Source organism: Eulemur rufifrons, chromosome 17 (genome assembly GCF_041146395.1).
Source record: "Eulemur rufifrons isolate Redbay chromosome 17, OSU_ERuf_1, whole genome shotgun sequence".
NCBI lineage: Eukaryota > Metazoa > Chordata > Mammalia > Primates > Lemuridae > Eulemur > Eulemur rufifrons.
In genome coordinates this window covers 26,139,876-26,165,574 of record NC_090999.1, presented here as the reverse complement: position 1 = coordinate 26,165,574, position 25,699 = coordinate 26,139,876, and the positions used below count along the sequence as shown (strand labels likewise).

At 33.4% G+C, this 25,699-nt stretch overlaps 1 protein-coding gene across 3 annotated transcripts in view; it reads left to right on the top strand.

The window, feature by feature from the left end:
• RICTOR (RPTOR independent companion of MTOR complex 2) overlaps positions 1–23,412 on the top strand; it is a 42,801-nt gene extending 19,389 nt beyond the window's left edge. The window contains exons 17-30 of one of the 3 annotated variants that reach the window (XM_069492108.1): positions 5,275–5,384; positions 6,132–6,219; positions 7,442–7,534; positions 7,886–7,992; positions 8,945–9,174; positions 10,605–11,613; positions 11,902–11,973; positions 15,169–15,346; positions 16,341–16,425; positions 17,194–17,427; positions 21,190–21,345; positions 21,700–21,823; positions 23,068–23,206; positions 23,338–23,412. In XM_069492108.1, coding sequence (XP_069348209.1) covers positions 5,275–5,384; positions 6,132–6,219; positions 7,442–7,534; positions 7,886–7,992; positions 8,945–9,174; positions 10,605–11,613; positions 11,902–11,973; positions 15,169–15,346; positions 16,341–16,425; positions 17,194–17,427; positions 21,190–21,345; positions 21,700–21,823; positions 23,068–23,206; positions 23,338–23,412 — 2,700 coding nt within the window. The remainder of the gene's footprint in view (positions 1–5,274; positions 5,385–6,131; positions 6,220–7,441; positions 7,535–7,885; positions 7,993–8,944; positions 9,175–10,604; positions 11,614–11,901; positions 11,974–15,168; positions 15,347–16,340; positions 16,426–17,193; positions 17,428–21,189; positions 21,346–21,699; positions 21,824–23,067; positions 23,207–23,337) is intronic. The other 2 variants (XM_069492109.1, XM_069492110.1) reach the window with 2 other exon arrangements.
• Positions 23,413–25,699: the final 2,287 nt, after the last annotated feature.

Sequence of the window (25,699 nt, the reverse complement as noted above, 5' to 3'; positions counted from 1 at the left end):
ATAAGGTTTCTTCTAATTTAAAGAATGAGTATATAATAGATCACCATTAAGAGACTGAGATTGCAAAAAGTGGTTTGCCAGGATAAGGATAATAAATTTTGAATATGTTGAACTGACGTTGCCTGTGGGATTACCAGGTGATGGCATCCAGGCAGTATTTGAAAATGTGGATCTGGAGCTCAGATATGTGTGGAACATGGCAATTTGGGGGTCATGAATGTATAATAGTAGTTGAAACCTGAAATGAATGCGATCACTGGAGAAAATATCCAGAACACAAAAAAAGGGAAGACTGGAAATTTCTTCCTAGAGAACACCGTGGTTTAATGAGGGAAAGAAAAAGACAAGAACAGTGAGAAAAATGTCAGAGGGACTGGTATCACTAAAGGATGTTTCAGGAAGGAGAGATCGATAAGGTCACATAAGATGAACACTGAAAGATAAACTGTTAAATTTGACAGTTCATTGGTGAATTTTGCTAGCACAATTTTAGTAGAAGGTTACAAACAGATGCTGAATTGCAGTTACATGTATTAATAGTTAGGCAGTAAATGGGATGTGTAAAAATAAAGACAATATAGTCCACTCTCAAATTAATTAAAGGGAAGGGCACTTACTGACTGCTTACCATTGAGCTTGGTCCTTTTCAAGTATTATCTCATTTAATCCCCACGACAGCCTTTTGGAACTATATTATTTCTATTTTGTGAATGAAAATGTTGAGACTGAGAGCAGTAAACTAATTTATCCTGGGTCACACAGCTTGAAAATATCAGAGTGGAGCAGTAACCAAATTCTGATTTCAAAGCCCATGCTCTTTCCACTACATTTGATTTCCAGTAGCTTATAGCATGCTAAGTTGAAGGGAAACTGTGTGTGAATCTTATTTTTGTTTTAAGAGGAGGGGAGAGTAAAACATATTATGAGCCAAATGAAAAGACTTAATGAGGCAAGAGAGACTAATAGTAGAAGAATGGGCATAGTTGATGAAATGGATTCCTATCAAGGGGTAAGATATATCAGAGGCACAGAAAAAGAGATTAGTCTGTAAGAAGTAGAGACAGCTCTTCCTGTGAGAGAGACAAAAGATTTCATAGAGGACTGTGTAAGTCAATTTGAAGGTAGAAGGGAGGAAATCTCTTTCCACTTTTATATCTCGCAGCTCACTCAGACTTGGCTCTTAGGATACCTATGAACTTTGTAGACTGGTTACACATCCTCAAGACTGAAATGATTTTGGTGTATTTAGCCACACAAAAGTGTCCTCTTGATTCTGGTGTGACCGCAAGTGATAGAGTAACTAAAACTGATTGGTACCTCTTTTCTAGAGTTTAGGTAAACACTTCTTAGTATGTTTTCAATCAACTAGAGATTGATTGGTTTCACAAATTTTGGTTAAATGCAGATTCTTTCTTCTTTCATTTTAGTAGTAATTATTTTATTCAGACAGTTTATACCTGAAATTGGTTTAAGTCAAAGGTCAGCAAACTATGACTCCCTCCACCCCCAGACCAAATATAGCCCACTGCCTGTTTTTGCATGACTTGCTCAAAATGTTTTTTACATTTTTAAATGATTGAAAAAAAATTAAAAGAAGAATATTTTGTGTCAAGTGAAAATTATATGAAATTCCTATATCAGTGTTTATAAATAAAGTTTTGTTAAAACATAGACATGCTTATTTGTTTATTATCTACAGCAGCTTCCTCTCTAAAATGGCAGTTGAGTAGTTATGACAGAGATATATGGCCTGAAAAACCTAAAATATTTGCTGTCAGTTTCTTTAAGAAAAAGTTTGCTTGCCCCTGGTATAAATGTTGAGTTTGAGAGGAGAGAGACCAGTTATACTAAATAAATATAGATAAATTCTTCATGACTCAAAACCTTGTAGATAAATCATTGTTAATATCATCACATAATTATGATGGCAGTTGAGTATACCTTTCATCTTCTGTGTCATCAGACTCCTTTGCTAATTATGACTGTAGCAGTTGTTTTGGAAAGCATTTTATTTTGCAATTTCTTTTTTACTTCTTTGGTATCTTAACTGTCTGTTACTGTGTTTTTGGAACAAGTTGTACTCAGGAGCATAAATTTAAGTAACTCTTCTTTTTCACCACTGTACCTTTCAGCCTGTTCCTGTGTGATCATTTCTCTTTGCTCCTGGATAAAATGTTGGGCAGATCTTACAGCTTTTCTTATTAGCTAGTAAACAATTTGTCTCTTTTCAAGGTATAAACATCTACATCAGTGTAATATTGAAATTCCACTTATTCAATTTAACACTCTCTCACCCAGCCCAGGCCTGATGTACACTTAGAAACCTACAGAAGAAGAATATAGTTAATATCATCACTCTTTGTTTGAGTTCATTCTCCTTCACCATTTACTAGCTGCAAGTTTTGAGCCAGAAGGAGGAAGAAGGGGTGAGGGGTCAGAAGCAGCGATCACTTGGCGCAGTTGTCATCTGGGTTTTTTAGCTCTGAGTGTGGCAAATTTTAAATACTGAGACTTGAGAGTTTCTTTCATGGATTCCTCAAAGACCTCACGACTAAGGATCTCTCATTTGCAGTTTCCTTGACAAGGGCAGTGGTTCCTCTGGCTGCCTACTAATAATGCCTACCAATAGCTAAAATCCCATCCTCAGTTGGGGAAGGATCTTCTTGCCCCTCCAGTCAAACCTTTTTAGGCAGAATCCTCAAGATGATCCACCTTAGAAACTCTACCCATTTCACAGCTGTAAACTATGTCCCTGATGTGTGCTTGTGTTTACCAAATGAATGCCACTGGTCAGAAGATTAACCAGGCTTACCACATGAATGTAACTACTGCAAAAAGCTCAAACATCTGCCTTAGATTTTTGTGCTGAGATTTTCATATATAGAGGAGAGTATCATGGTAGTAGTATTAGCAATAGTAATAATAATGATACAGTGATAATAAGTAACTAAAACCTCATTACTATTGCAAACTACAGTTGACCCTTGAATAACATGGATTTGAATTCTGCAGCTCTATTTATATGTGGATTTTTTCAATAAATGGAAAATATTTTAGAGTTTTGCGACAATTTAAAAAACCTTGTAGACAAACCATGTAGCAAACCGTGTGGCCTAGAAATAGCAAAGAAAATTAGTGAAAATGTTAAACATATCATGAATACTTAAAAGATATGTAGATGCTAGTCTGTTTTATCATTTGGTACCATAAAATGTACACAAATCTATTATAAAAAGTTAAAATTTGTCAAAGCATACACAAACACAGACTGTACATGGTACTATTCACAGTAAAAAGAAATGTAAACACACATAAAGATGTAGCATGAAATCCTAATTACATAAAATTAACTGTAGTACATACACTGTAATAATTTTGTTACCTCCTATTGCATTTGCAGTGAGCTCAAATGTGAATATCCGCTTAAAATGCTGCATGACTGATACTAATCATACTAATCATCTCATGAGCAGTTTGTCTCTCCAGTAAATTGTGTATCACAGGAAAAAGTGATCTCTTGTGGTCATTCTCACATATTTTTCATCATTTTTATTCCAATACCATAAACCTTGAATAACACCATGGGACCCAGACGAAGTGCCACTAGTGATAATAGAAGTGTCCCCAAGAAACAGTAAAGTTATGACATTACAAGAAAATGTGGAATTTCTTGATATGTACCATGCATCAAGGTCTGTATTTGCAGTCGCCCATCATTTTAAGATAAATGAATCCAGCATAAGGACCATAGTAACAAAAGAAAAGGAAATTTGTGAAGCCGTTTTGCTGCAGCTGCACCAAGCAGGCACAAGAACCTTGTACTTTTTGCAGAATACCTTTTTATTGAAAATGCAGCTTTTATGTGGGTGCAGGATTGCTATAAGAATTGCATACCTATAGACTCTAATATGATTTGAAAAAAAGTGAAGTCATTATATGACAACTTTAAGCAAAAGGAAGGTGAAGGATCTAAAGATGGAGAACTTAATGCCAGCAAAGGGTGGTTTGATAATATCAGAAAGATTTGTCAAATTTGGCTTAAAAAATGTCAAGATAATGGGAGAAGCAGCTTCTACCAACAAAAAAACATGAGATAATTTCTCAGATACCATTAAGAAAATCGAGGAGAAAGGATACCTGTCTTGTGATAAGTGATTGTCCCCTGTGGGTGTCAGTGCCCTAATGCCCACGTTGTTCAAGCATCAACTGTAAATACAGAACTTAAGGAGTTAAGGTAACACACCAAATTCAAGTAGGCTAAATTGTTTAAAATGGAAAAGAAAAGTTTTCCTATTCTCATATTCTGTTTTCTGAAGGTAATGTCTGTTAACAATTTTTTGTGTGCATTCAGAGATGTATATATCTATCAGTACATATTCTTTATTTTAAAATACAAGTGAATTCTGTTTATAAATGAAGATAAAACTGAATTTAACTTTTTTCATTTAGCAGTGTTTGAGAGCTCTTTTCAGAGTAGTACATTTAGATCTACCTCATTCTTTTTAATGGCTGTATAATACATTATATGAACATAATTTATATAACCAGTCTTTTATTGATGGGCATTTAGACTGTACCCACGTTTTTGCTTTTGTAAGTAATGTTTGCTGGATATTCTTCCATATATATCTTTGCATACTTGTGGAAGTATTGGATAAATTTCTGGAAGTATAATTGTTAAGCCAAAACATATATTAGAATTTAAATTTTTGATAAATACTGTCAGGTTGCTCTATAAAGAGGTTCCATCAATTTCTTTGAGCAGTTTGAAGGGGAAATCTTTTGCAATAAAGATGGCAGTGTGATTGATTCTCAGTAGAGCATTTAACTAGAAGTTTTTCAGGTTTTAGAAAATATTTTTACATTTGACCTGATTTAAATCAGTAGAGAGAGAGTTATTCTTACTGAAAGGTGCTCAAATGATAATTCTCAGTTAATTTCCTTTTTAAAATTTCTAGTTAATATCTTCAGGGTTTAATATTAAGGAGGTAATTTTTTTAACGTAGAAAGGAATTCAAGATGAAAAAATTACTTGGGCCCCAAAATATTAATTGAAAAGGGGGAGGAAATAGAAGCAGAAAGCTTACAGATATGGTAGAACATTTGCATTCATAATGCCTTCTCCCCTTTGTAAAAATTTCTGAAATTTCATAAACAGATGCTTTCATTTTTCTAATATTTATACTTTTAAAATTTGCTAATTATTTGACCTATTATAAAATTAGTGACTCTCATTATGACACTATATTTGATTAAAACAACATTATCTTCTAGGAATATAATTCAAAATATGTTGACTTGATTGAGGAACAACTTAATGAAGCACTTACTACTTATCGGAAGCCTGTTGATGGTGATAACTATGTTCGTCGGAGTAACCAAAGGTATGGTCCAGTTAATGGAATAATTTATTGCTAGTTCTCAAATATCACATTTAAAACCAGCTTGTAATAAATCATTATATTTTTAAGTTTTCTGAGTACTTATATGTTCTGTTTCTTATACTGATACAGGAAAAATATTAATACACAGTTCTGATTGCTCAAAAATTTCAGCAGCATTCATACCATGTTGAATACCTTTACTGATAACAGCATTCAGATATACTCCATGCTATCACCCTAGTCTACTTTTCTATTCGTAGTTCTTTTACCAGAGCTAACAAGCAATTATAGGTTGGATATCCCTTATCTGAAATATTTGATACCATAAGTGTTTTGGATTTCAGATTCTTTCAGATTTTGGAATATTTGCACATATGTAATGAGATATCCTGGGGAGAGGACCCAAGTCTAAACATGAAATCCATTTATATTTCATATGCACCTTATACACATAGCTTAAACATAATTTTATACAATATTTTTAATTTTGTGCATGAAACAAAGTTTGTGTTAAATACTCATGTAGAATTTTTCCTTGTAGCATCATGTTAATACTCAAAAGTTTCAGATTTTGGAGCATTTTGGATTAGGGATGCTCAACTTATATTTTCATGTCTTCTCATTTCTACATTTTTATTTATGCTAGAGAGTTTTATCTCATTTATTTAGTACATTATTAATAGTCATTTGTTTAATTAGCATATTTAAATGATTCTGTGGGTATATTAATAATCTTTATTATATTAGATTACAGCGTCCTCATGTCTACCTGCCTGTACACCTTTATGGACAACTGGTACACCATAAAACAGGCTGCCATTTGCTGGAAGTACAGGTAAATACATAATTTGCTTAATTTAAATAGCTACATTAGTGAAAAAACAAAAAATCTTAATATTGCTAAAATATTGTCGTAGCAAAACCGTCTCAAAAGCAAGTCAGTGGCACAATTGCGTTTAAAGCTATCTATCTTGTAATTGACTTGGGCATTCTATGTTTGTTATCCTTAGAAATATTAATGGCCTTGTTTGTATTTCCTGACTTGTGTGTGACTTTTTGAATAGCTAACTTATTATAGAGTAAGCAGCCCAGTGAAGGTCTGAGTCCTTTTTTTCATAGTTCGTTGGAAAACTTCAACTATCCAAAAACATACCAAAAAACTGAGTTAGTTTCTTCCACCAATTGGGAAGTTAAACTGAACCTAATACAGATTCAGTTATCCTTGTTGAGCAATAAATTGCAAGTTGCTGCTTGTGAGTGCCTCCCTATGCTAATATACTTCATGGAATGTAACAGGCACGGACAAGAAGTTTTCCTTTGAATATAGTATGTGTACTGCATTTATGGCTGTGAGTATGACTTGCAACCAGGTGTTTTCAATAAATATAACCTTTTTCTTATTTTAGAAATAGTTAGAAATATTTGTGTGTGTAAACAATAGTTATCTAACAATTTAGTTCTTTTTGTATCAGCATTCATCTCAAGAGCACAAAGTTTTTTGTAAATATACTCTATAGTTTTATGTGTTTTTATATTATGTCTGTGAAGACTGTCTTGGCAGGTACTTTTGTATTAATATTTGAAAATAAATTCACTAAAAATGTAAATGATTTCCTCAGTGTCATTACCTACATAGTATGATAAAATGTAAACGCTATCTTATTTTCTATTTTAAAGAAATAATAATTATGACTTTTTATAATACTGCCAGGTACTTTATTAAGGAAAGTATTTTGTTAAGCACTTTATATATAATAATTTGTTAAATCATAAACTCTTATGAGACAGATACTATTATTATCACTATTCTAGAAGTTAGGAAATCAAGGCATGGGGAGGTTAGGTAACTTGCTCAAGGCCACACAGCTCATAAGTGATAATTCTGGAATATGAATTCAGAACCCATGCAGTAATGCTGCTTCTTGAAAATTTTACATAAAATTATTTTAGAATTTTAAATTTGCAAAAATGACTAAAAGCAAACCTTAGGTTTTAAAATGCATAAGAAAATACATTGAAGACATATTACTCATATGGTACATTTTCTCTTTCTCTAGAATATTATTACAGAACTTTGTCACAACGTTCGTACACCAGATTTGGATAAATGGGAAGAAATTAAAAAGCTGAAAGCATCTCTTTGGGCCTTGGTTTGTAATAAACACTTCTGTAAGATCTTCACAATTTTTAGATTTTCTTTTCCATTTTTTTCATTAATAACATAATTAAAAATTATTTTATTTGGAACTTGTTCCTAGATTAATGTCAACCTAAATATTATCTTTATGTTGAAGACTAGATAAACATTAATTTTACTGCTTTTGTTTTCTTGCTAAGACAACTAGAACGTGAACTAATTCCTAATGTTTTTTAATTCAGGGAATTTTTTGTATATTTTTTTCTCTTTCATAGATGGGGTTAAATTTGTTTCTTGGTAACTTTCCAAATCTCTTGAAAGAGTTACTCTTGTGACTATTATATAAATTATTTCTTTCTTTCAGGGAAATATTGGTTCATCAAATTGGGGTCTAAATTTGCTACAAGAAGAAAATGTGATTCCAGATATACTAAAACTTGCAAAACAGTGTGAGGTTCTTTCCATCAGAGGGTATGTCATTTAACGCAGAAATCTTTCTAATGTATATATTGTTATTCATAAATGAGTGTGAGGGAAAAGTAGTTTATGGTTTCAATGTAGTCCATAACTGTTAATTCACTGAAAGTCCTAATGATGTAAGATTTTTAAATCCATTAAGTTAAATATCTTAACAAACTATTTACTATTATTATTCCATTGTTATTGTAATATTGAAGTTTACATTGCAGGTAAACAGGGAAGGCACAGTGTATGTACAAATATTCCAGTAGTCGAGTAAGCCCAAATATTCCAAACTTATACTAGAAAAGTTAATATGTCTTTTATGCTAAGACTGCATTGTATTGTTTTTATTTTGTTGTAATTACTATTTTTATTAGGAAGGTCTACATGTTTTTTTATTTTTGCTAATTTCTCTCTTCCCTCCCCTCATCTCTTCTTTTTCCCTCCCCTCTCCTCCCCTCCCCGCTCCCCCTTTTCCCCTTTCCCCTTCCTTTCCTTTCCTTTGGCAGAATCTCCCTCTGTCATTCTGGGTAGAGTGCAGTGGCATTATCATAGCTCACTGCATCCTCAGACTCCTGGCTCAAGCAATCCTCTTGCCTCAGCCTCCCGAATAGCTGGGACTTCAGGCGCCTGCCACCCTGTCCGACTAATTTTTCTATTTTTAGTACAGATGGGGTCTCACTCTTGCTCAGGCTGGCCTCAAAAGTCCTGAGCTCAAGTGATACTCCCTCCTCAGCCTCCCAGAGTCCTGGGATTATAATCAGGCATGAGCCATCGTGCCCAGGCAATTTTTGCTAATTTATTTTTTAACTTGTTCTAATACATTTTTTTCCACAAACTAAATAATTTTCAATAGGTTTTAAAGAAAATTCAAGTGTACATGTAGCAAATTAATCTGTGGTTGCTTTAAGAAATCTCAGTTTGGGATTATAAATTATTATTACTATATCTTTATATACAGGACCTGTGTATATGTACTTGGGCTCATAGCTAAAACCAAACAAGGCTGTGATATTCTAAAATGTCACAACTGGGATGCTGTGAGGCATAGTCGCAAACATTTGTGGCCAGTAGTTCCAGATGATGTGGAACAACTCTGTAATGAACTTTCATCTATCCCAAGCACTCTAAGTTTGAACTCAGAGTCAACCAGCTCTAGACATAATAGTGAAAGTGAATCTGCGCCATCGAGTAAGTATGATGACAGGTTCATGTGAAGTTAGCCAATGTTAACATTTGTATTTGTATTTTCAAAATTTAAATGTATTTGTTACATTTCTAATTTACTTTTTTTCAGATAATTATTTGGCAATAATAGCATCTTGGATAATACACATCTTTTCACAACACAGAGTATAGTCATAAGCCTATATTGTTCTCTCCCCGTGCTTTCTAAATAGCTTTTGAAAAATCCTACATGCATAATTATATAAGCTATGTGCCAAAAGAACCATCCCGTTTTTTGTTCTTAGAAAAGAGACAAATATAACAAGTATTTATTTATCTTCTTCATTTATTACTTATTTTTCAGATATAGAGATTGCTGAACCAGAATATATTTTTAAGACATACTGTATTCACATATTCATTTTTGAGAGACGCACTGAATTTTAAAGCAGTGGAATTATTAAGAGATAGAGCATCAAAAGTAATTACATATAAAACGGTTTGTGGTTTTTAAGCCCTGTGCTAAGTGCTATTAGGTATATAAAATTTAAGGCATGGGGGTCTTCCTTTTAAGAAGATAGTGCAACATGTATTAAACCGTATTTCACCAAATCTAAGATTCCACAAATTATAAGATGCACTAGTATTTTGTATACCACTAAGAAAGAAGAAAAAAATGCTGCTTATTAAACTGTGACATACCACTGATTGCCAGATGAATTCTGATTTTAAAATCAGAGATTCTGTGTGAAAATAGAAGAGATTAAATGTGAAAAATGTGCATCTTAGAATTGACAAAATATAGAAATGCAAGTTCATTTAGGATTTTCGTTTACCTTCTTTCAAAATATATTTAAAGTAGTTTATTCAACAGAAGAGTTAAAAATTGAACAGAATCCTGTAGATGTGATTAGGCACCTGGGTTGAGTCTTCTATTAGAGGTAGGCACTGAACTTAGGTAAGTTTCTTAGTACCTAAGGCAAAATAGGAAATAAACATAATTAGTATAAATGTGTATTTATAAAAAATATAACATAGTTCTTTGTACGTATGTTTAACATTGGGAGTTCATTTCTTACAAGATTATTGTGATTTGAAGAATAAGCCACTGGGAATCTGTACCTATTGAATTAGCATGCATGGTCAAGTCTCTTTTTTTGCTCCCCTTTATTTTCATCCTGAATATTTGGAAGATCAAAAGAAACTTTATGTAACCTGTGCCATAGTGAGTCTTGTGGTTTTTCTGTGGAAATAACAGGAGATGACATAATTTTACATTTATTCAAGTCTAAACTCTGGGTTTCAAGGAAGCTCTTTTCATGTGGCTCAATAGTTTAACTCTTTACTTTTGAATTTTGTTCCCCCAGATGACTAAAAAAAACTATATGTCACTAGTAGTTATCATGAATTTATCATTTTATATGTGCTTTTATTAATTGATCTTTCAATCATAGGTATGTTCATATTGGAAGATGACCGGTTTGGCAGCAGCTCTACTAGTACGTTTTTCCTTGACATCAATGAAGATGCAGAGCCAGCATTTTTTGACCGATCTGGACCCATAAAGGATAAAAATTCATTCCCTTTCTTTGCTTCCAGTAAACTTGTGAAGAATCGTATCTTAAATTCACTTACTTTGCCTAATAAAAAACATCGCAGTAGCAGTGATCCAAAAGGAGGGAAACTGTCATCTGAAAATAAGACAAGTAACAGGCGAATCAGAACACTTACGGAGCCCAGTGTTGACTTTAATCACAGTGATGATTTTACACCCATCTCCACCGTACAGAAAACATTACAATTAGAAACTTCATTTGTTGGGAATAAGCACATCGAAGACACTGGTAGTACTCCAAGTATTGGAGAAAATGACTTAAAATTCAACAAGAGTTTTGGTGTAGAGAATCACAGAGAAAACACAAGCCGAGAGAGGTTAGTTGTAGAAAGTTCAACGAGCTCACATATGAAAATACGTAGCCAAAGTTTTAATACAGACACTACAACAAGTGGCATAAGTTCAATGAGCTCAAGTCCTTCACGAGAGACAGTAGGTGTAGATGCTACAACTATGGACACAGACTGTGGAAGTATGAGTACTGTGGTAAGTACTAAAACTGTTAAGACAAGTTACTATTTGACGCCACAGTCTAACCATCTCTCTCTCTCCAAATCAAACTCAGTGTCCCTGGTGCCTCCAGGTTCTTCTCATACACTTCCTAGAAGAGCACAATCCCTTAAAGCACCCTCTATTGCTACGATTAAAAGTCTAGCAGATTGTAACTTTAGTTACACAAGTTCTAGAGATGCCTTTGGGTATGCTACACTGAAAAGATTACAGCAACAAAGAATGCATCCATCCTTATCTCACTCTGAAGCTTTGGCATCTCCAGCAAAAGATGTGCTGTTTACTGATACCATCACCATGAAGGCCAACAGTTTTGAGTCCAGATTAACACCAAGCAGGTGAGCAAATATGTGTTTAAAAATGACCAGTAATGGTTGCATTTTAACAGATTTAAATGTAAAGCATTAGCCAGGTTTTACACGGCTTACGCCTCGTAACTGACCTATTATAATTATTTACTGTGATAGGTTATAAGCTCCTTGTTACCCCCGATATGATTTGAAATGGATTCTTGCAGCTGCAAGGGGGGAAAAAGAAACTCCTGTAGGCCCTGAAAATAAACATAAATGTTTTGCAAGGACACATAAGTCATAAGTTTTTTTTTATTTATTTCTCGCTTCTGCAAGGATCGATTTTAAAAAGAAGCATGTCGGGGGAATCAGGAGCTTAAGACCTACAATAACAAACAACCTTGTCAGGTAGGTCAATTTAAGGCTCCGAAAGTTGACCTCTTCATTTATTTATTTTTAAGATAACTGAAAATTTCAATGAAATTATTTTCAGTATAAGTAGCTGTGATTATTAACTAGGAACCTAATAAACACTAAATGAATTACTTGGTCCTCAAGACTCAAGGGATTTCTATACCATATTTTGATTATATCAGGCTGGTCAAAGTATAAAGTTTAGATTTTACCTTTAAAAGGTATGCAATATTAAACTTGATCGTTGCAAAAATTTCTGTACCTATATTTTTTGTTGTTGGGTCAAATGTTTCTAAATAACTTTCCTTGGTTTTAAATTATTTATTTACATTTATTTAAATGGATTAATATATGTCAAGTACATATATGTCAATAATATATGTTAGAATAGTGTCTGACACAAATTTTATACTCACCTAAAGTTAGCTATTATTATCGTCATCACTAGTTACTTGATGTACTCCATCTGGCTCTTACATTAAATTCTTAATAATATTAGAAGTTTTGTTTTAATAATGCTGAACACATTTAATAGAGAGTTTCCTGGTAGCAGATGAGGAATTATGTCCCCTCTTATAGGATTTAATAAATTATGCAGTAATGCCTCATCTAACTGGAACTCGCTGGCTTTGGCAGCCATATCCAGAGCAAAGCCAGGCAAATCCCTGAACAGCTCACTGTGACAAATCTATGCAGTAAAGTTTATGAATTTTGAAATTTCTAGGCCCGTTACCTCATCTAGTGGAGATTGGACTAGATCAATGGTTTAAAGCTTTTCGAATGTTGCTTTTTAAGCAGATAAACCATTTTTTTTAATTCAGGAAAAGGTTTCTGTAGAAACCCAATATGAAGAATAAATAGAAATGGAGCTGCACTGGTTGCAATGGCAATTGGGAAGGAGAATAATCCAATAATTCTTTCCTCCCACTCTAATAGTCCTTGAAGAGTTTTATGGAGTCAGGTATAACAGAGTATAATTTTTTAACCTCTTTTATGAAATTCATAAATTTCACTTGAGTGGTTTTTAGGTGGAAATTAGGTGGATAATCTTATTGGCTACTATTAATATTTATGAAGCACTTATTTTGTGTATTTTATGAAATAATTCTTTGATTTAGTATCAGGGTACATCAGTACATTTGAAAAGATTTGGTTTCCCAAATAACATTTCCAAATATAGAAACGTGGAACCTTCCCTAGTACCTTATATATATAGCAGACATCAAGTAAATATTAGGTCATTAAGTGTGAAATGTCCACTTTCCTTAAGTACTATGTTTGACAGTTGATCTCTCTGACATTTCACTTTGACACTTGAGTTTTTTGTGGGTTTTCTTTTTTTTTTTATTATTGTGAAGGTACATCCTAATTCTTTCAAATGGATGTTTTGGCTTGTGATTATCTTTCAAAAATTTTTTTAGAGCAGTTTTTGTGAAACCATGGATAAGTCAAAAATTCATGTTATTTTTGAATATGAATTCCATCATGGAACCAATGCATTACAGACAGCTAGAAATATCAAAGAAGTGTTTGGGAAGTATGTGGCTAATGAACACACAGTACATCGATAGTTTGAGAAGTTTGTTCTGGTGATTTTCATCTTGAAAATGAGCCATATAGGTGACCTGAAACCAGGGTGTGGATAATGATGAGCTGAAAGCTGTAGTGGAAGCGAATCTATCTCAACCTATGTGTGAATTAGCAGAAAGGTTTGACATTACTATTCCAACAATATTGGACCATTTGAAACAAATTGGCAAGGTAAAGAAGCTGGACAGATGGGTACAGCATGAATTAATCGAGCATCAGAAGAGAAATCATCTCAAAGCTTGCCTTTCTTTGCTGTCATGACATAAAGGCAAACCATTTCTACACTGTATTGTTACATGTGCTGAAAAATGGATTCTTTTCGACAATCACAAGCATTCAGCACAATGGTTGGATAAAGATGAAGTACTGAAACGCAGTCCAAAACTGAATATTCATCACAAAAAGCTAATGGTGTGTGTTTGGTGGTCCAGTGCTGGTATTATCCACTACATGAAACCTGGTCAGTCGATTGCAGTGAGTGTCTGCTGCAACCAATTGGATGAAATGATGAGGATGCTTGCAATTAAGCAGCTGAGATTGGTCAATAGAGACAGTCCAATCCTGTTGCAAGACCACATGTTGCAAAAAAACAACATTGCTCATACTACAGGAGCTAGACTTGGAAACTCTCCGTCATCCACCATATTCACCAGACCTTGCACCAACTGACTCCTTTCAGTCTTTGGACCACTGCATGCAAGGAAAAATATTCAATTCTCGGCAAGCTGTGGAAATGCCTTTTGTGGTTTCATTGCCACTTGGTGTCCAGGCTTCTTCACTGCTGGCATAAACAAGTTACCGTGAAGATGGCAAAATTGTGTTGATAGTTTACTTTGATCAATTGTACTGCTTCTTGTTTGAGTTATAATAAACTTTTCATTAGAAATCAGACATTTCATATTTAATGACCTAATGTCTTTAGCATGTCTATTGCATAAGAATCTATATGAGAAAGATACATCTTATAGAAATAGCAGTATATCATATTTGTAATGGAATCTCTAGTAAGGAGTACACTGTAGAAATAGTGTTTCATATGAGGCTCTCTCATATATTGTAGTGTTTATAAATGATACCATTTTGCTGTCTTGTGTCTTCTGTGTTATATAAATCTTATGTACATAATGAAAGATTACCACATGAATAATGATAAGTAATTGATTTTATTTTTCATAAACATAATGTATAGAGTTAATATACATATCATTAGGTATATGATAGCAAATCTAGCAGTCTCAGTGATTGCTAAGATAGTCCTTAGAACATATCTCTGACTTCTGAAGTCAATGTTTTTTCACGTCTAAATGTTGAAAGTTATTCTAATTGCACATCTTTTCACCTTTACCTGGGAGATCATAACAGTTGTTATGTCAACTGTTATGTAACAGTCAACATTACTGGTGACCTTTTACATATCAACCTATAACAGCTATTATTTTAAAGTGTATATGTGTTCCCAGTAAACAAGATGGCACTGCTTAGTCCTAGTACTTGACTAGCTACTTGTCTGTTACAAGGATAGGAATATAAGTTATTTCTTTATATGATTAATATTACAAATCAAGAAACTAATGCAGTGGATTTTTTATGGTTTTATAGGTTCATGAAAGCTTTAAGTTATGCATCATTAGATAAAGAAGATTTATTAAGCCCTATTAATCAAAATACCCTGCAGCGATCCTCCTCAGTGAGATCCATGGTGTCCAGTGCTACATATGGTGGCTCAGATGATTACATTGGTCTTGCTCTCCCAGTAGACATCAATGATATATTCCAGGTATAATGATAGATTTTATTGTTATGAGTTGATTTCCTGCTTTTTCCTATTCTATAACTGCTTACTAGAAATTATGATTTAGAGTCGACACTAATTTGGGGAAGTTCCCCCCTGCCAAAGACAGAGCCTGGCTCTGTCACCCAGAATGGAGTATAGTAGCATAATCATAGCTCATTATAACCTTAAACTCTTGAGCTCAAGTGATCCTCCTGCCTCAGCTGCCTGAGTAGCTAGGACTACAGGTGCATACCACTGCACCTGGCTAATTTTTTTTTTTTTTTTTTAAGAGACAGGGTCTCACTATGTTCCCCAGGGTGGTCTGAAACTCCTGGCCTCAAGTAGTCCTCCCACCCCAACCTACCAAGTTGCTGGGATTATAGGCATGAGCCACCAGGCCCAGCCAGGGAAAATGATTTTTTAAGGCAGTTTTGTTTAAAAAAATTTTTAGATGAAAATTATTTCAGCTTTTTCAACTATTCTATACTCTTTTATTTAGTATCTCTAGGTCCTTAGAACCTTATCCTTTCCTCTCTTCTCATACTAAATCAGTATCTTGTTTGATTTCTTTTTTCATATATTCTCTGTAGAAATTTACTAAATTCCTGACCTTGTTTTTTAGTCCTTGATTATTTTTATCCCATATAAGGCAGCCGCATGGTGCCCAGTGATATAAGGTAGCCCTAATCCCATGAGATACAAATCTCTAGGATAGTACTAAAGAATACACTTTTGTTTAGAGGTCTAAAGACATTTTAGATAAACACTAAAATAATTATTTTAGTATCCATTTACTCACCAAGAATATGGTAATGACTTTCAGGGTTACTAATATTTTGTCAAGTTTTGATAATTTAGCCTTCTTCAGTAAACTTTTCATTATGGGTTCATATGCTATAGTAATTCTATTTTAAGCATATTTCATTTAATTTTGCTAATATTCATAAAATGGATTTCATTTTATAGCAGGACTTACCATGATTTATATGTGTTTTAGGTGAAGGATATTCCTTATTTTCAGACAAAAAACATACCTCCACATGACGATCGAGGTGCAAGAGTATTTGCGCATGATGCAGGAGGTAATACACCTTCTTTGTTCTTACGAGATTTCCTCTTTCTATTAAAAAGAAAATTTTTAGTTCTTTTTAATAGCATGACACTTAAAATTTAGGTCTGCCCACTTTTGGGTCAACTTAAAGATGATACCAAAGTAATTGGTTGAGTCAACTTAAAATTACAATATTTTTTTGTGAGGTACTTAAAGTGTTTTTCCAACTAAGTACTCAGCGTCTCAAGAAGATAAAAACCAAATGAGTTGTTTCCATTTTTTAGAAAATAGTACATGAAAAATTTATAAAGCTAATCCTTATAGGTCCAAGAAATAGCTGTTTGTGTGGAGTAAGGAGGGAGATAAAAATGTACTTATAAATTATATGATCTTTTTTGGTATGAACTGTTATATTTTAATGAATATATGCATGTAATCCACAGGTTTAATAGCTTTATAATCTTGATAATTTTTTTTAAGAAATACCTGTTTTACTTAGAAATATTACTTTAGGCAAATATTGAGGATAATTGAAATGATACATTAATTATATAATCTCAGTTTTCTATTTTGTATTTAAAACTATATTAAAGTAATATAATTTTATCTGCTGACTTTGATTATTTTCATAATTTGAAGCAAATTTTTCTTTTTTTCCCCAGTTAAAGTCAGATTTTGAGTCATAAAAAGTGTTTTGATTTTCATTCCTAATTTCCCTTCCTTAAAATTTTATATAATTTAAGGCACTTTGAAAAGTACTATCTTCATCAGATTGTATTTTATATTTACTTCTGCACAGGTCTTCCATCTGGAACTGGAGGTCTTGTAAAAAACTCTTTTCACTTGCTACGACAGCAAATGAGTCTTACGGAAATAATGAATTCAATCCATTCAGATGCGTCTTTGTTTTTAGAAAGTACAGAAGACACTGGTCTACAGGAGCATACAGATGATAACTGCCTTTATTGTGTCTGTATTGAAATTCTGGGTTTCCAGCCCAGTAACCAACTAAGTGCGATATGTAGTCATTCAGGTAAGTGATCATGTCCTTTGAGATGAATCCATCTGAATTCAAATCTGCTCCAGTCAGAGAAGTCATCTCCCAGCCCCGTTGGTGATCCCCTCTTGCCCCATTCCCACTACCTCTACCCTATTCAGTCACTCACCATTTCCCTGTTGGAGTGTTAGTCTTTCAGCCTCTAATTTTGGTCCCTTCCAACTCATCTTTCATACTGTTGCCTGGAATTAATCTGTATGCAGTTCTTTACTGGCTATTCATGCCCAATACACAAGACCTTTTGTGATCCTTTATTTCACCATTCTGCTATTTTATAGGTGACATACCATTATTGATTGATTTTGAAGTTTTTGAATAAACTTCTAGGCATGAAAATGTGTTTTCCCTGCTGTTCTCTCCTTGCCTCTCCTACCCTACGCAGACATACATCTGGTCTATTTAGCAAGTCCACCTCATCCTAAGTGTCAGCAGTATATGCCTGTGAAGTGCTCTCTGACTCTCTAAGTCAGGTGTTGACACTCCTTTCTCTTCACTCTCATTGCCTTTTGCACATAGATCTCGTATGATAATTATGATTATTATTGCTTGGTTATTTTTGTCTCTTACACTCAGTAAGTTTCTTCAGGGCATGATCTGTCATGTCTTTTCATTTTTATATTTCTAATACCCAGGTAATACTGCTTTGTACAGTAGGCCCTCAATATGTATTTGGTGAATGAGTAAATAAAATGGACCTAGATTGCGCTTTTTTTTTTTGAGACAGAATCTCACTCTCTTACCTGAGCTGGAGTGCCGTGGCGTCAGCCTAGCTCACAGCAACCTCAAACTCCTGGGCTTAAGCAATCCTCCTGCCTCAGCCTCCCGAGTAGCTGGGACTACAGGCATGTGCCACCATACCTGGCTAATTTTTTCTATATATTTTTAGTTGTCCAGATAATTTCTTTCTATTTTTTAGTAGAGACGGGGTCTCACTCTTGCTCAGGCTGGAGAAATTCTTAATTTTTTTCCAAAATAACTGTGTTAGTATTTCCCATAAAGTATTTTGTGACTTGCTGCTTTCTGGTAGGAAAAATGTAGCGTATGATTTTTTAAAAAAATTAATCCAGATGTTTGTTTCATTTTGTTTTTGCCTCCTAAAGCTTTTTATTCTTTCTCATATGGAGTGGCATTTAGCTGGAGCCAGCCTTATGCTGAGCTACATACATGGTGTAAAGAAAGCAGCTAGTCTCTTTGTTTAGGGTATGCTCTATATCCTGTGCTTTTTGTCTACATTTCTAATTAAAAGATAAAGCTAAGGTAGAGTGTTTAGTAATTAAGAAGAGAGGAAACAATAAAAGCAAACAACTGTGGTTAAGAAGTTAAACGTCAACCATTTAGATAAAACCACTTAGTTTATAGCCATAATGCTTTATCCAAATTAAATAACATCATACTGAATGGGGAAAAGTTGAAAGCATTCTCAGTAAGAAGTTAAACAAGATAAGGATGCCTACTGTCCCCACTTCTATTCAGCATAGTGCTGGAAGTCCTAGCCAGAGCAGTCAGGCAAGAAAAAGACATAAAGCGTATCCACATCGGGAAAGAGGAGGTCAAATGATTGCTTTTTGCTGATGACATGATCTGATATCCAGAAAACCCTAACAGGTACACTGAACACTATCTGAGTGATGGGCACACTTGTAACTTTGACTCAAGTATAACAAAAATGATCCATTTGTACCCCCATAATATTTTGAAATAATTTTTAAAAATAAAATGAAATTGCTCAATAATTCAAGCTAAAAAATAAAGTATATTGAGTAAAAATGTGTCTAGGTTTCATTGCTTAGAATATTGCTTAATAGAGGATAGAAAATAAAAGTCCCTAAAGGTAAATATCTTCAGTCTAGAATGTAGTTTTGCTATCAGCTAAGGTATGGACATTATCTTCCATATATAAGAAAGAGCAGGCCAACTAGCTGTTACGTTCTCCAAATTCCAAGAATTTTTGTTTCTCTTTATCCTGCCAATTTATAAATAATGCCCATATTGTGCCCACATAATCTGTGAATTTTCCATTTAATGTGTGTAATTATGTCATATGGTTTAGCATGTTTCACAAAAAAATACTCTGTAATAAGAGCCTTCTATTATTATATTTAAAATGCTATTTTACTTCTCCAGATGGAATAAACTAATTATTTTTTAACTTTTCTTACCTAGAGGAATGAATTTTTTTTTTTTTTAATGAGAATGAATGACTTCTTTAGAAATAGGAAGCAATTCCAACAGATTAGAAATATTAGGAGTCATTAGTGGTCGAAGGTTAAGCTGAAACAAACTAGTTTATAACTTTCAGAAGCATGTTGATTGAGAAAAGTGTAACTTTCTTACTATAACTTGTACAGGAGTATTTTTGCCATTCTCTGGGCAGTTCATCGAGTAAATCTGAAATATTCGCCTTGTCTTTTGTGATTATTCAGTATTACTGAGGAGAGCTAGATTAAAAAATTGTTTTTAAGTACATCTTTATTTCTCAAATCTTTTTTGCAGTAGTTTTTTTTTTTAATCACTGTGTAATTTAAGTAGCATGTTTCACTTTTAAGTGCCTGAGAGATACCTAATAACCAAAATTTCAAAACTATGCTAAATTTATAGATCTTCTTTTTCCAAGAAACAGAAGCATTTTCTGTTTAGTATTATGTAAATAGTAATTTTAGGGAGTGCTTGGAGGTGAAATGAAGTAGTGATATTTCTATTTGTGGAAACCAAGATAGCTCCGGAGAGGTAATATGTGTGGTTGACACTGGCCTGATTTCCTGGACTTTTAAAAATACAGCTGTTTTTTTCTACTCAGACAACATATTATAGAGGAAAGGGTACTGGAGTAGCTTTCAAGAGGTCTTACCTTCTAGCTGAGCATGTGTCTTCTTTCTCTGAATCTGTTTTCTTTCATAAGATGAAAGCTTTAACTAATTTCCAACATTTCTTATAGCACTAAGTTGTATGACTTTATAGGTTGCCCAGTGTTAACTTCCTTAAAAGGATAACCAAAAATTTCCTGATTTCCATTTGCTCTAATCACTTAGTGTAAGTGCCCAGGAAAATTTTAAATTAAGAAAGTATTTTAACAACACTAAGATGTTTGATTGACTTCAAAATCCCATCTAGGAGTACCTTAGCAGTGCATGGGTAGGATAGTAAATTTAATTCTAAGGAACAGATTGAACTTTAGATAAGCCAGGGAAGTGTAATTCTTATATTGGTACTTATTTAATGGGGGGTGGGGAAGCAAGTCATAGAATAATACATATGGTATAATCCCATCAATACACTCAAAGAGCAAGAGAGAAAAAATTAAAATAGTGTAAGGGCTGAAGTTACGTGTATATACTATACAAAGACATACACACGTATATAAAGCTTTTAATGGCACTTAGCAATGGAGGTAGGTATTTAGGTGGGTGTAGGAGGGATGGAAGAGAAGGGGTTAGATAACAATTTAAATTTTATGTACTTTTTTATTTGAATTTTTTAAATAATCACAGATTCTATATTATTTTTGTTGCTTAGGAAAATAAAGTCTTATTTATAAATATCTTTAGAATTTAACAAATTTCACTCTGAGCAATGAATTTCTGAGCAGTCTAAATTTACTTTGAAAATCTTCATCATGGAGAGTAATTGTTGAAAGTGGAAAAAGAAATTACAAGGAATAATCTCTTTTATTCATGCAGGGTAAGCACAGGAATCAAGCCATTATGATGCTTTAATTGAAATAATTATTTTTTTCTTCAGACCTTCAAGATATTCCATATTCTGATTGGTGTGAGCAGACTATCCACAATCCCTTGGAAGTGGTTCCCTCTAAATTTTCAGGGATTTCTGGATGCAGCGATGGGGTGTCTCAAGAAGGCTCAGCTAGCAGCACCAAAAGCACAGAATTGTTACTAGGTGAGTTTTCAGATTCAGTTGTAATCATTATTAATAAAACTGTAGTTATTAGTTGATTTTGTTTTTCATAAATACTGTAAATTAAAGTTGTTTCAAAACTATAGCAAGTCAATTTTAGTGAAGCAATTTAGCAGACTTTTAAATATTACACCTGTATCAGCTACTGACATGTATCCTCTTAGCTGTCTGCTTTTATTAGAAAGAGTTTTGCTCTCTAAGTGATTGGCAGGTGATGTGTAATTAATCTCAATTTTAGATGTTTAACTAGTTTAAAAACAAATTTCATGAGTTATAATCATTTTTTATTGTGATACGGATAAAATATTTAACTTCACACTGAAATCTTCTTTTCAGGTGTTAAAACAATTCCAGATGATACACCAATGTGCCGTATACTCCTTCGAAAAGAAGTTTTAAGATTAGTCGTTAATTTGAGTAGTTCAGTTTCAACTAAATGTCATGAAACTGGGCTTTTAACGTGAGTAAACTATATAAATGTTATTTGTTCTGCTTTTTAAGGTGAGAAAAGATACCTGAAGCAGTTCAAAAGTTACTACTTAACTTACATCAGTAGTTCTAAATTGCTTTGCATATCTGTGTGAGACTAGATTTTCTTTGTCTACTTCAACCAAAACAACACATGGTAACAGATTGAATGCAAAAGCGGGAATGAGAATCCAGCTATCGTCTAGCATGCCAGACTTTTAGAGATCTCCAAAAATGTAAAACAAAGCCATTCTTCTTTTTTTAGTTTTGGGAAATAGTTATTTGTCATTAAAATGTTATTTATGTTAGCATGTAATGGATTTTTTTTAATAAATTAATATTTTGAAATTTTCTTAACTTCTTACATAGTAGTTAATGATGGCTATAACATACAAAAAAATAGGCTTTTGGTGGTCCTCAATAATTTTCAAGAAAGTAAGAAAGTCCTGAGACCACAAAGGTTAAAAAAAATGAGCTTACATAAAACAAGTGACATATTCTTAATTTTTTTCCCTATGTTTCCTTTTTTCTTTTAATAGAAATTGTGGAATTTTTATTTTTCTAAATCACAGTAGCGTGGTAAAAGAAAATTCAGATGGAATCTTCAGCACCTTTATTTGCACTATTTGAAGTAGTGGTTTTCAGAAGACATGCACCTCAGAATCTCCTGTAGGGCTTTTTAAAAGGTGCTGTACATGCCTGGGTTCTACTGCAGACCTCTGAGCTGGGAGCTCTAGGAGCTAGGCCTTAACCTGTGTGTCCCCCACCCCACCCGCAGCAGATTCTGAGGTGCTGTCCTAGCTAAAAGCCACCATTTGAAGCATTGAAAGATACAGACAGCACAGTCAAAGATATCAATAACTTTAGTCTAACTTTAAAAATGTATTTCTGTTGTAAAACTTAACTTTAAAAATATTTGAATCATCCTAGGCTGATAAAGATTTTGCAATTTCTCATGCCAGTGAAAAAGAATATTTCTAACTTTACAAGAAGCATTCAGGTTTTAATAATCTTAAAAAAAAGGAAAAAAAAAAAAAAAACCCCAAACTTAGAATATCTAATTTAAGTGTGAGATGAGAATATTTAATGTTTTTTATTCTTCAGCCATTATCCCAAATACGTATCTAATCAATATCTGGAAGAAAAACTATTTTTAAAGTAAATGATACTTTAAAGGAAAAATAGGTACATCATGATTACAGTTTTTTGTTATACCAGTCATTTCTTTCATTTTAGAATTAAGGAGAAGTATCCTCAGACATTTGACGACATATGCCTTTACTCTGAGGTTTCCCATTTGCTGTCCCACTGCACATTTAGACTTCCATGTCGGAGGTTCATACAAGAATTATTTCAAGATGTACAGTTTTTACAAGTAAGTAGAATTTGTACTTCTGAAATTTGTCTTCCAAGAATAATCCTGTGTTTGAATTAAGTTAAAAGAGAGATTATGTCTATAATATATGCTATTTTTACAAAAGTCAATTATTCACCATTTTTTTCTAGATGCATGAAGAAGCGGAGGCTGTGTTGGCAATACCACCAAAGCAACCTGTAGTTGATACATCTGCTGAATCCTGACCTCATATTTATGATGTATATAGATATATACTATATATATTCGTATTTGTGGATTTCCTAAAAGCCTCAGAAAATACTGACTGGACAGCAGAGACAGGAGTATCTTCTGTACACTGTTCCAGCAATTACTGGTACATGAACAGTTGGAACTGCTGACTTTCCTAACCAAAACAACTTCCTTCTCTCCGCTGTTGAGCCCTTTGAGGGGTTCATGATTCATTACCACAGTTCTAAGACTTTTAGTTACCATTGTATGCAAGAGCCAAGCACTGAATTACCTTCATAGGTTTTCTATTTTTTCATTTTAAAAGCATCATGACAGTGGAACAATAATGGAATATGCAGAAGCACCCTTCACAGTTGTTTCTGAATTCTTTTTTAGGGTAAATATAAAGATGCCTTGTTTGTTAACTAATTCGTGGAAACCAGGAATCAGTGTCTCTAAGGCTGCATCCTGTTACCACAATGGGGTGTGCTATAACTGCTGGTATTAGAGGGGGAACTTTTGGCCCTTTCACATTTTTCTTAATGTTTGTAACACTACTTCAGAGGTTTGTAACCTTAAAGTGAAAGAAGAGCTTCAACAACCCGGGACTTATAAGTTATTTTTTTGTTACTAGACTTGCATAAAGATTCTTATTTGTTTTCTGTCTCTTCAGTTTTGTTGCAATGTGTTATTATAGGCTATTTGAACCAATTAAGGTTTTTCACTACGGTTCCTGATTAAAATCAGAAAATCATTTTGTATTTTAATTGGAAATGTTTCCCACTTACGGAATGCATATACGAGGGCTGTCCAGAAAGTATCCAGCCATTGTTAATAAATTTTTCTTATTGCATGGCCGGATACTTTCTGGACACCCTCGAATTTCAGTAGACTTCCATTTTCATCAAATTTCCTTATCATTTTAAACAGGAACTTGAATAAGCACTATTAATTGAGACCTAAAACAAAAGAAAGCATTAAATAATACTTTGGATCTCCTGAGGAAAAGATAAGTTTGCCTGCAATTTACACATTCCATGGGGAAAGAAGAGCCATATTTCCTTTTTAAAAATCATTAATAAAATATGTTATTAAGGTTAAAAGTTGTAGTGAAAAGCCTTAAGTACCAAATTTTTAAGCAGCAGTAACTTAATCTTTATATCAATGTTTTTGTTTTGCACAAACTACATGCAGTAATAGGTGAGTTTATGAGTATAGTAATTGCCTTTATCACATTTGTGAAGTTGTTGATGAGGGCAAGGTTTTTTGTTTAATTTGTATATGTCTAAAGATATTTGGAAATCTTCACAGGAATTAAACATATATGCAAATTTGTATATAAAAAAATAGCATGGCCATCATTAGAATGCTTGTAAATGAAAGGATTATCTTTTTTGAGGTCTATATATAAATAGAAATAGAGGAAAAAAATCCAGCTGGACTGATTAGGACCCTTTTTAAATTCATTTGTGTAAACCATTTTTACAATTACACGTCAGTTTTGACACAGTCATAGCACATGGGTTAAAATTTTCCCATGTTGAAGATCCTTATTGTAATCTAGTTGTTCTTTGGATCTCTGTAAAGAACCCTGTGAACTAGAAAACATAACTCACAAGATTTTTTTCTTTTTTCTTTTTTTAATTTACTGGCACTGAAAGTTCCAATTGGGATGAAGCATTTCATCTCACTCCGCAACACCTCTTTGACTGCACTTCAGTGAATTGTTCTTATGTGCACTGTGTAGCAACTTGCATTGTAACAAAGCAGATAAGGGCTGTAAGCTGCTGCTTATGTTAAAAAGTGGTTCTTCAGATTTTCTCTCATAAAATCTAATTGAAGATAAAACAAATAATTTTTTAAACTTTATCACTGAACCCAAGTGTTTATTTAAATGTCAACAGTACTTCTAAGAACGTTGCCTGTCACCTTGGTCTTTGGTCTTGGATAATTAAACTGCCTTTCCAAAGAACCAAATGTCAGAGATACTAGACCAAATAGTGGTTAAAAACTCCAAAGGAAGTAATGTAGTAATCTTATTCATAATGGGATTAACATATTTTAGACATTCATTTTAAACACTACCTCAGTTAATATAGAGTATAAAATCTGTGGTTTAACCCCTTAAAAATTAACAGTAATTTTTTTCCTGTTACACACACACACACACACACCCCCATCCATCCATCCCTATTCCTGTACCCCACCTTGGTCATCCATCCTGAAATTAAGGCTTAGTTACTATTAGCCTGAACAGGTTTGTTTGACTATTACTCTGAAAGACATGTATGTATACATCAT